Source organism: Drosophila grimshawi, unplaced genomic scaffold, assembly GCF_018153295.1.
Source record: "Drosophila grimshawi isolate 15287-2541.00 unplaced genomic scaffold, ASM1815329v1 contig_44, whole genome shotgun sequence".
NCBI classification, from domain to species: domain Eukaryota; kingdom Metazoa; phylum Arthropoda; class Insecta; order Diptera; family Drosophilidae; genus Drosophila; species Drosophila grimshawi.
Genome location: NW_025063240.1, coordinates 13,675,216 through 13,687,629, shown reverse-complemented (window position 1 = coordinate 13,687,629; position 12,414 = coordinate 13,675,216). Strand labels below are relative to the sequence as shown.

General features: G+C 40.6%; 1 protein-coding gene across 3 annotated transcripts in view; it reads right to left on the bottom strand.

Moving 5' to 3' along the window:
• The window catches only part of LOC6557797 (RNA-binding protein Musashi homolog Rbp6), a 167,273-nt gene that overhangs the window by 17,232 nt on the left and 137,627 nt on the right, over positions 1-12,414 (bottom strand). For all 3 annotated transcript variants that reach the window (XM_032740468.2, XM_032740474.1, XM_032740471.1), the window contains one exon: positions 1,095-1,143. In XM_032740468.2, the coding sequence (XP_032596359.1) occupies positions 1,095-1,143 (49 nt within the window). The remainder of the gene's footprint in view (positions 1-1,094; positions 1,144-12,414) is intronic.

Sequence of the window (12,414 nt, the reverse complement as noted above, 5' to 3'; positions counted from 1 at the left end):
AAAGTTAACAAGGCCAGCATGTACTCACACACTGTGTGTGTGTGTGTGTGTGTGCATCAAGTAACTATTGATGCATGCCTGTGTGTGTGTTTGAGAGTGGGCAGCTAATTACTTTTGGACACAGACATTGTTAGTTGCCTGCAGTTGTATATGTGTATTTAGGGGTGTGGTTGTGTGTGTGTGAGTGTTGCCTCTGGTACCATCATGCACATCAATCTTAATGTGCCGTGTCTCAGGTGAAACTGCTGCTGTTGCTGATGCTCCTCCTCCTTTTGCTGCGTCTCCTGTCACATGTCAATGGGCGTCGGACTCCGATCTCAATGCGAATTTTCGGCGGGTTATTTAAAACTTTAATAAGCAGAATTGACAACGACAACGAAGGCAGCAGTCAGCAGGCAGCAGGTCGCACAGTTCGCACAGGTCGCTGGTCCTTCGAACATGGACACATACGGGGATAACATGGCCAAAACGGGCCGAATGGGCGCACTCGTGCGGCTACAAGTTCGTGTAACGGATGTGCGCTGGAGATTTAAGCCTTTGCCGGACAACAGCAGCCAGCCCAACCCAACCAACCAACCACTCACCCACCCACCCACTCCAGCTCTAACCACCCATTAAGGCATATCTGCCTGTGTGTGTGTACGTGTGTATGAGTGTGTTCGCCCGGTTATATCCGGTTGCATTGGCAGGTAATCTTTTCGGGGTCGCTTTCCCTGTCCATCTATCTCTATTTCACTCGTTGCTTCCGCTGTTGGTTCTGTCCGCTAACGTTTTAAAACTGTATTAGCCGGTTTTAGTGCGAGTGTATCTATGAAATGGTACTGCGTCCGTGTCCGTGTCCGCATCTGTATCTGTATCTGTATCTGTATCTGTCATGCATTGACAGAGCATTGCGCAAAACGCTCGCACTTCCGGCTCCGTCTTCTGCATCGTTAAAGCCAGGAAACGGAGCTAGTCGTAGCAGTAGCAACAACAAATCAGCAATGTGCACGAGTTGTAAGCATTATTATTATTATAACGAGTATTACGAGCAGTATTATTGTTATTATTATTGTTACGAGTATGTATTATTGTTGTTGTTATTGTTAACTTACCTCTGTGCCGATTGGTTTGCTTGTCAAACATTAACATGGCGTCCTCGATCTGCAAATAGAGCAATAAGAAGAAAAATCGCTTTGTTAGACAAGTTGCAACAAAATTTTATTTTATTTTTCTTTTTCTTGGTTTTTTTTTGTTTTTGTAAGTTTTCACTTTGAACGCGCAACTCAATTAATGACCGAATAAAAGCACTGAGCAGACAAAACTGTTGCTAATTGCAAAAGTGAGCGCACAGCGACCACCAACAATGGCTAACACTCACACACACACACATACAAAGAGAAAGAGAGAGTGAGGGAGTGGTAGACACAGCACACGCATCTACCAATACAGGGCCAAGAAAAACTTTTGGCCATTATGACGCAAAAAGGAACTTATAATTATAGTTGACTGACAAACCGGGCCAAAACTATGCAACTAACTAACCGAACAGACTTTTTTGGGAGTAAGGAAGTCGGTAATGAGGCCGCTAACTGCTTGCAATGATGAACTGAGTTACTAACTGACACTTTAGTCGATTTTGTTTCATATGGTAATTGATAGGTTTTCTTCATTCAATTAGTTGAGCAGCTTAGCTTAGTTTTGCTGTTAATCGTTTTATAATCGATTAGGCAATTGTCTGCTCAAAGGGAAAGTTCGAAGAGCTCTTTTCAAGGACTTTATATAAGAGGATTTTAAGTGAAACATACATATGCATATATACAATTTAAATGCGGATACGGATTTGAGTTCCAGAAGCTAAAGATACGCTAGAAAGCTGTTCTTATGAAGCATTCTTGGCTCTTTGCACACTGTTCTGCTGGTACCTTCAAAGTTTCAACTCAACTCCGTTTTATTTTCTCCTACCGTAAATTTTTGCTAAATCCACCTTTTGTTTTAATAACTGATTAAATTTAATGGCTATTATTTATACAGTTTCTACATACATTCTTTTGTCTTTGGCAGTCTTTGAGCTGTTGTTGCTATCCTAGCTTTGATTACACTGTCTCATCTTGTTGCTGCCGCTATTCAATATTTTAATATGACAAGTTTCGCTTTGGCTTTGACGCTAATTGCACTTTGGCTATCAAAGTTGCGAACGAGAACATTAATGAGCTGCCTGCAGTCTTCAATGCCTTCGTGTTGCCCTATGATCATGCTTATGGCCATTGATTAAATTTAATCAATGGGCTTAAGGCAACTCCTGTGCATTGTAATTAAAGTGCAGTAGCTACAGAAACAACACTGTTGACGACGCTGGATAACGACAGCCTTATAAAAATTAATTAAGCCTCACGCCGCAGTTGAACCTCGAACCTCGAATCCACTCGACCCGACTCGAGTTTGGTCTGGTCGGGTCTAGTGTTGTTGCTGTTTCGCAGCTCTTTATATGCAGCCGTCGATGTAAGAGGGTACAACATTGTTTTTCAATTAACAATCAACAACAATGCCACAAACAATGCGAATACAAAACCATCAGCTGAAGGTTGCATGCGCCAAATGAGACAAAAATTACCTGCCGCAATGTTGTTGTTGCCGTAACGGGAGGCGATTGCAATTGCAGTTGCAATTGCAATTGCTGTTGTTAATTAAGCGGGCAACAGTTGCATCAGTGGGCACACTTCTCCGCCTCACCAACTTACCACACACCACGCCCCCTCATTTAGTTGCAGTAGTAACCTGCCAGTCATAATTACGCAAGGCTTTTGTCGCTAATTATGTTATTGGTCGAGCTTTTGCAACCGCAAACTTTAATTCTATTAGCAAAACGTTAAATACGATGCTCGCCCTCGAACGGTGGGCGTGGCACTAACAAGCAGTCACTGCGTAATTTTATTTAAATCTGAATTCATTAATTCGTCATAATCCCCCAATCATTGCGCCGCCTGCGTTGAGAACTTCAAAAAGCCATCAACGACAGACGTTGCTCTCTCCTACAATGTAGATCCTCGGAGTGCTGCCTGTCTGCCACTCATCCCCTATCCACCCGCTGCCCATTCTGGCCACAGTCTCTGCTTGGCTAGTGGCAGCCATTCATTTGGCTCATTTTGTGTACAAAAATGCTGCGCCCGCTGGAAAAGCCGTCGCTTCATTATCGTAATCGTTATATAAAACAGCGGGTAGACAACCACAACGGCGACGGCGACGGCGACAAAGGCACAGACACTTCTCTACTTGTATCTGTATATATGTGTGTGTGTGTGTTTTTTATGCGTTTTGTGGCACATAATGTGGCTGTCTCCTAGACGAAATTGTTGTTGCTGCTGCCGCTGTTCCTGACATTAATGAATGTTGCTGAGCATAGCGAAGAAATAAAAAAACTTCAGCTGCGGGTGATTTTTATTTTTGGAAAAAATGCCGAAAAACTTAAAAGCAGCCATCGACAGCAGCAGCTGCAGCTGAGGAAGTGGCTCACATGTGTACTTGTATGCAAAGTATTTCAAAAATCACTTTCTAAACAAATTTAACATACTTTTGAAAACATATTTTGTGGCTTATTTTAAAGTAGGCAAGAAATTTAAGGCAATGATTCAAAATTAAAAGGAAACTTAATTTATAAATTTGAATAAATTCAGACGACACAATCCTATTAAAATATGACAAATATACAACATTGACAATGAAATTTTTTGTTGATTCTTATTAAATTTTATTATAAATTAAAGCGATATGTTTTTATTGCTGGGCATGCAAAGTGGCTTGAAATTGTGCTTAAATAGATTGTGTATATTTTTTCTTGCACTTTTCGTCTCGTTAAACCACTAACTGTCTTGTCTTTTTCGTATTTGTTTGAAAGTCCTCGCAAAAAATGTTTAACTGGATAATTTGCAGTAATTCATCTTTCTGTCGGCTTTGCCATTGTGCCCTTTTTTTGTTTTACACTTTATGCGGTCGCTTGATTGCGACAATTTATACAGCGTCGGACTTTGGTTTTCGGGTATATTGAGAAGAAAAAAATTTGTTTGGTTTTGCAACATTTTAAAGCTGCATTCGCCGAAAAGTCGCATTTAATGAAAACTCGCTGGGGGAGTTACTCTTGTAAAGTACTTATACCCTATTCCACACACATACACACACACACACACACACACACTATACTTACTTATCTCTTTTTGTTGGTCGGGTGCGTGTGTTGGATGGGGAAAAAAATATAAATGAAAAAGAAGCGAAATGAACTTTTGGTAGCTGGACGTGCGAGTTGTCTAAGTGCCGGATTGGGGAATGGCACATCTTTCAAAAACTTTTCGTGGCGACAGCAAAAAAACAGGCAGCAGTAGCTTCATTCTATATATGCCAAATATCTGCCATACATCTAACGATATGTGTGTGTGTGTGTGTGATAGTGAGTGTGCTTGTGAGAACATGACTGCGTGCGGTTGAAATATAGATAAACTTTTTTAAGCTCGTATTTATTACATATTTGGCTGTAAGTAGAATTTAAGTTGCTTTTTGCGGTTGCCTTGAACGACCCCACACGGCGTATGAGTAATGCGCATATAAAGCAAGTTGAGAGTCACAGCGAGAGACTCTCTCATTCCATCTCCCTCTCTCTCTCTCTCTCTCTCTCTCTCTCTTTCTCGCTATTTATCTCACTCAGTGCACTTTAGCGAAATCTTTGCGACAAATTTGCAATCAAAAACGCATCAATTGAAATTGTAGCATTAATGAGCGGGCCAAAGCACGGGTTATACAAATGTGCACAAGTATTCAATTAAAAAAGGATTCGGTTTTGTAATCCGCAACTTGATTTGCTGCTGCTGTTGTTGTTGTTATGCCATCCATGAATCCGACGGACCCTAACATTAGCAACAGCACGAATGGAAACGCAAGTATGAATATTAAATTGTGTATGGAGATTTGAGCAATTAAGTGAAACAGAGATAGCAATATTCAAAGAGAGAGAGAGAGTGAGAGAGAGAGAGAGGGAGGGTTGATTGCGCTTGCACTGAATGGCAAATGGCAATGATGGAAAAGCTTTTGCATAGTTTATGCCCTTGGCTCAGTAGATCAACTATTAATGGAAGAAAGAGTGAAATTTTATGGCACCACAAGCAGCTGGATGGGGGAGGGCAAGGATGTTAAAGAGAAGTAGGGTGCGAGAGGACATGGGTTACAATCGGTACACAAAGCTGCCCTTAGTTTAGCAAAGGTCACAAATGCGCACAAAGAGCAAACAATATTTACATATGAATCTTGCCATGTATGTGTGTGTCTGTATATATATATATTTATATATATGTATGCGAATGTGAGTGTGTGGCTCGTCACGGAAATGAAGCAGAGTTTTTAATGCGGTTGACTGATTTGGGTTCGCAATTGAATATGGAGATGCTATAAGAGCATGGATACAATAACAACAAAACAGTTGCCAGACTGGGCATATATGAGATGCCCTCAACTACTCGTATCAGACTTATAACTAAGTTATGCTCTTTGTATATTGGCTACAATAGTTCAACTTATAGGTCAATGTACACAATTCAACAGCACAACAATAATTATATTCCCTTTGTTGACCATAAGTAATGCGAGTTGCAAAGTTCTTGATGCTTAAATGTGCTGTGTTGATCCCTTTATAAATCTATATCCATATATCGATACACTTCAAGAAACAAATCCGAATTTTACACACTTTAAAATACATTTTTCAGTTCTATAACTTTAATTGAAGCGATTATATATTTGATTAGGTTTTAAACTTTAGACAGATAATACTTTAAACTTATCACAGTTTTAACATTTTATCGTTATTCATCTAACGTTTGAGATAAGATCGAACATCCCTGATTAGCTATTATTGCAGTAGAAAATTTCTTTATTTTTAGGTATCTTTTTTGAGCGTACAATTGTAGAATTACAGAACTAGCTGATTGGCTCATTATTTTTCATCTGTTTCGGTATTTTGGGAAAAATGGGTAATAGCTTCTATTTTTAGGGCCCATCGCAAGTATTTTATAATAATGAAAATAGCTCTGCGAAAGCCGGCCAACTTGTCATCACTTTTAATGAGATAGCCACAGAAGAGAAAGTTTGGCACCTTTTTGCAGCTTTACTGCCAGCAAAGAGATTCTTAAGCTTTTGCATTTGGGTACACGCAAAGTCCACAGATTCGCGTTAGCTACTAAAATTTAATTAATATCGATTTCGGATTTGAAAAGGTTCAGCTACGCTGATGTCAGTTCGGCTTTTGTGAATTCACCCACTCACACACACACAGAGACACACACACACACTCCCACACACACAGGCAGGGGCAGATTTTGTGGCAGGCCAACAACAACTTGAGAGGGTTATGTACAAAAAATCAAGACGAGCGCACAAAAAGCGGCCCAGAATAAGAAAGTAGGAGCAGGGGGTGAAAATGGAAGTGGGAGTAAGAGTGAGGCAATGGAGGAGGGGGTGGGGTTGGAGTGCCACACAAAGATGTTACAGCTTAGGCAAGAGCTTGCATGCCTCGGCAGTGAAAAACTTTTAATCTTTGCGAGCATAAGTAAGATATATGTACTTTGTGGACTGCGATTCCACATGAGATCTCACAAAGCATATATATAAATATATATATATATATATACTACACACACATATATATACATATGTATATATATGTATAGTACAAGCTGTGTGTGTGTTATGATTCAAACGAAAGCAGCTGCTCAATATATTGAAAGGACTCGGACTTGCAGACTTGCGAGTAGAATTAAGATTTCTAATGGGATTGGTTTTTGGCTGGCCTAAAACTTGGGCTGGCTCTTATATACAAACATATATAGTAGGTATATAAAACAACTTGCTGAACAATTTTCGTTAATTAAAATATTTTCAATGTGTAGTTATATATGCTTGTTACGGCTGCTACAGCTGGTCTCTGCTGTGGCCCCCAGGTCCTGGCCAGCCTGCTAAGGATGCTCGAATTACAAAGCAAATTATAATTTCATGAAAGTTAAACGAGCAACTCTCTGCTCTGCTCTGTTCAGCTCCGCTCAATTCAGCTCGGCTCGGTTTGGCGCTGCTCTCGCTGCTGTGGGTCACAAGTGGGCAAGTGCAGTAAGCGGGTGGTTGGGCTGGGAAGTTTTGTGGGTGAGGATGTGGGTGGGGTGGGGTGGTAAGGGATGGGCTGACTGCGCACTTGAGTGCAAAGGTGGCACCGGGTCGCACCGCTGTGCCCGAGATTGTGAATTAAACATGCTGAGATAGCAAGCGCGATGGAGAGAGACAGAGAGCGAAAGAGAGAGAGGGCACATTAATAGCGAATGGCGGTAGGTTGACCGGAAGCATTGGACTCTACCCAAAAAAAAAAAACCAAAACTGAGAACGAGAAACGAGCGAATAATAATAATAACAACAAAAAATAATTTGCAAGAAAGAGCTGGACTAGGAGGTACCTTAAACTTTACCTATCATAACTCGTACTTGTTTTAGATATTCAAATCAAAACACTGAAAAATGCTCGAACACTTATTGTAATTAGTGTAATTTTGTAAATATGAATATGCGATTATCTTTATGGAACTTTTACAGATGCTCAATATTATATACCAAGCTCATGAAACCCTTTTAAAAGATTTTTAATAGGTACAGGGTATAAAAAACATAAAATAAAATGCTATTTTTTGCTCAAGTGCGAATTTATGTCTTCAATTATTCAACGCCTCATTTGTATGCCCCAACGACTCCTCCGCACTGCTCGGCCTTCACTCTGTATTTGTGTGTATGTATGTATGTATGTGTGTGGGGCATGCTAAAATGCCAGCATGCATTTCCGTTTCCGGCCAGTGCAATGTGCTCACGCCGACGTCGCTACCACCACTGCATATGGCTGCACATGTGCGTCGAGTCCACGTTGTCCTTGTCGTCGCTGTCCTTTGCCTCGAGCTTTTTGTATTGCTCCTGAAACCCCTATCCTACTGGCTGCCCGCCTGCCCGCCTGCCATTCCGCCAGGGCAATTGAAATTTCAACTGGCGCAAAAGTAATTCAATTCAACGGCAGCCCCGGAGACGTAGACCAGCCGCCAGCCACCAGGCATCGGCATCCTGACAATCTCCAGTCGAAAGCGGTGCCTTCCTTGCATATCCTTACATAGCTGTGGGAAGATGGGGTATGGGCAGATTCCTTGCTGATGGCAACCAGCAAGCGGCAACAACGCATTTAAGAAGTTATTGCCATAAATGTTTGAGTTTGTTTGTATTTGTTTTTGTTGCTGTTTCCCCCATTTCCACTCTACTCCCCCATCTCCACGTACTGGCTAGCCCAAATCAAATTCTGCTGTTGCTGTTGCTGCCGCAAAGACACAAACTTTTATTTAGCCATGTTGAATGCCTGCATAACCGAAGCCACTGCCGCCCGTCAATTTGCAATTCTAATGTAATTTTTTCGCGAATCATAAGTTGGGAAATGCCTCACACTGCCACCTCCCAGCGCCCCAGGACTTGTGTCGCCTCTGTGTCTGTGTTGTTTGTGGCAGCCTGGAGGGGAACGCCTTTAAAATGGCCCGGTGAATGTCTTTGACCAATTGTAAAATGCCCCGAATCCATTTTTTTTTTTTTTTGGGTCTGACTCGTTAGTCCCCCAAATCGATCAGAGCATAGAACACACACAAAAAATATGCTAATTTTTTTGCATGTTCATTGCGGCCGATGCGTAAGAAAATTAATACAAAATCCAAAAACCAACCAACTACATTTCAACAGAGTCGAAGATTCTAATACTCTAAAGGCAAGTTGAACATAAATTAATCTTTGGAGTTGATGGTTTAGCGGTGCCTTACAAAATGCTTGTAAACTCTTATTCAGATAAAGAAAATACTTTGAGAACAGTAGAAAAACGACTTTAAAGCTAACCATCTTAAAATTTTCTAAAATCTTTTCTTCAGGGGTCGTTCAACAGTTATTTTAATTTTCGCATTTCCTGCCACTTAAGCTCAATCTTTGCATTTGCCAACATACCCGTTGCTCTGTGTGAGGGCATTTCAAAAAGGGCTTGCAAGAATTACCAGAGCAAAAGGCTGAAAGAAAAACAACAGCAACAGCCACAACACAGGGGCAAATACAAGGACAAACAATGCGCCGCATTTACATTTGCATTATTTAGCATTTAAGCGTCACGCGTTGCGTAAACAAATTGTATAAACAACAACAAAGCCCCTCCCCCCCAAGAAAACAAAAAAAAAATAAAAAAACAGAAAAAAACAAACACAAGAGCGTAATTCATTAAATAATTTTTTTCATTTGCCAAAATTACTACGAGCATGGGCGCGGCAAATGGGCGGAAATTAACAGAGATGAGAAGAAATTGAAATGGAACAGCATCCTCTTGAATTTTAATAAGTAGATAAGATGCTAGAAATTATTCAAGAATCAATTACAACGTAGCTTAGTTTGAGATTTACGAAGTTTATCTAAGCAACAGCCAGAAGCAGAGAATACTCCTTGAGCATTGCTTTATTAAAGGGTATTAAGAGTCCTACTGAAAGCTTAACTGAAAGCTATTGATTAATACATCGATTTGTCAGCTAGAGAAAAGTTTCTATTTTAAATATTTCGACAACAGAAGTCGAATTATGCAATCAGCAAGAGAAAACATAATAACTCTATCCAATGAAATCTATGTGTGTGTGTATGTGTGTTGACAGCACAGTATGTTTTGAATAATAGAATCGAAATTTATTAGCAAATAGAAGCCTTAGTAATGAAAATGAAAATATTTAAAAGCACCTTGCTGGCACATTGAAAGTCTTGAATTTATTTGAGATTCTTTTTGAAGTGCAGTTCGAGCAACTAGCTCTGAAAGGCTCTTCCCGTTTGTCCCCTCGTTGTCTCTCCCAGTCCATCTCCCTGCCCGTCTCTGTGTTGCTCACATACACACAGCTGCACTTATTGGTTTACTTGTTTACATGACAAGCTGCTCGTTTTCACACTCATTCTTATTTGCTTTAACATTTTCGCATGCATATGCAAGCAGCCCAAGAGCACACACACACACACACACACACATTGAGATGAGAGAGGAGTAGTTGTGTTAAAGGACGTTTGTCCAGGCAGCCTCTCATTCTATCGTTGTAGTTGTTCCTGTTAAGTCCTGCGGTGGCATTTGTTCATATGTGTGTGTGTGTGTGTGTGTGTGTGTGTGTGTGTGTGTATGTGCACTTTAAGTGCTCTTGTATGCGTTGCACTTGTTTGCAGTGTTTTTACATCGAATGTTGATTGTACAAAACCACTGAACAAGAAAAATTAATTATACAAAAACGTCACCGCCAAACAGCTACCGAAACTGTTGACCAAACCCAAGGTTGTTGTTGCTGGTGCTGCTGCTGCTGCTGCTGTTGATGCTGATGCTATTGTTGTCCTGGCACCTACGCTGACGTGGGTGGAACATTTTTGGTGTATGTTGCAGATAAGCGAGTTTATGCCTAACCAACAAACCGACGGACAGACAGACGGATAGACAGACACACTCACTGATATGGCCGACAGATGAGCATGTGAAGATACAAGATACATTGTTCTGCATATATTTCATTATGTTTATTTATTATTTAACGGATTTGGTATTAGCAGACACAGAACAGCATAAAACTGAACAGAATAAAACAGTTGTAGCCTCATAAATACATACATATATACATATCAATGGGAAATGTCGAGTTAACCGCAATGTTTAAAACGAAACTAATAAATCAAACGACAAGCAGACAAATAACCGACCAGAGATAGAGATAGTCATATACATAGATAGAGAGAGAGAGAAGAAGATGGACTAATGCAAAATAATGCAGGCAGCAGCTGCTGACTGACTGCATTTATATTCGCTACAAATAAATCAATTTATGCAAGCGCTTAAAATACACATCCAAATTTTAAAAGACAAAAAAAATATATATATATTTATATACATATAATAATAACAAAACAAACAAAAAAAGCGGAAAGCATTTTTGGTATATTTAAAATGTGTGTGGCAAATACCATTTAAGGCCAAATTGTATTGAACGAGACGCAAACGGGGCTTTTAAGCAAATGCAAAAACTTGTAGCATTCTTTTAAGCTGGTGTGCTTAAAACGCAGCTACGCAGCTGAAAAATGAGGGTGGTGTTGGGGGTGGAGGTGAGGATGTGGGTGGCTGCTGGTTCAAACGCCGCAGGCTGCTACGTGTTCAAGTGTGAAGCTGGCATTGCCACGTCCCAACTAACAGCAGCAGCAGCAGCAGCAGCAGCAGCAGCAGCAGCGATAGTGGGCGTGGCACGCCTCTCTTCTTGTGGGCGGCACAAATCGACGCTGGCAACGCTTAAGTATTTTTATTTTTATTTTTTTTATATGCACACAATTTTTTTTCGCTTTTCTGTTGCTGTTTTGTTTTTTCTTGTTCGCCGCACGGAAACTGCGTTTTTTTTTTATTATGTTTTCTTTTTATTTTTGTGTTTTTTGCATTTTTCCATGGCATTGCATTTAGATGTTGATGTTGTGCTCAGCTTTTGTTTGCGGTGCTTAGAATTGCTTGCCGGGCGCAAATGTACGCCCACACCTCCACCAACCCTCCACGAACCGCCTCCTCGCACTCTTCTCACAGAATCAAGTTTTTATTTCAAGCAGCTAACGGAAGTGTTGCCAAGCTTGTGGTTGTTGTTGCTATTATTGTTGCCGCTGTTGTGTGTGTGTGTGTGTATGCGAAATTGCAGCTAAGAAGTAAGTAGCGCATAGAGGGAGTGGCAACGAAGGAGGGATGCTGCCGCAGATGCCCGAAGGATTAGCAGAAACTTGGAGTTTTATTCTCTATCCAAGCTGTAGCCAACATTGTGGCGCATGGCACCAGGAGGACCTGATGACAACGACAATAACTGTAATGAAACTGAGATAAGCTGCTGGTAGTACTACTTGTGCGCGCGGATTTTGAAAGGGATGGTGGGTGCGTGGGGCGGGGGTGTTGTGTTGCAGAAATAGTCGCCGCAGGAGCAAATCGCATGCTCATTTGTTGCGCCATTGTTTGGCTTGCCGCGTTGAATTGTCTGAAATGAAGTTTCCGACGACTCGAAGATGATTATCAAAGGGCCAACTTGAAATTGAGAGCCGAAGCCCAAAGTCCCATAATAAGTTCAAAGCTGAATTTCGAGTTTTGGCAACTTTGATTTGACAATAATTATGAAATCTTGTAACAGAAGTGTTTATAAATAGCTATGAAAATGAGAAAGCATCCGTAAATATAATAATTCAATTGCCTTTTTTCCATTGTGACAAAGTTAAACAAAAAATGAAGTAACCTAAATGCTTAACTTAAAAAGTTGTGCAACGATATTTAAATATTAATTTGGCTTTTGTAGAAAATATTGTATGTCGTGTGCTTTA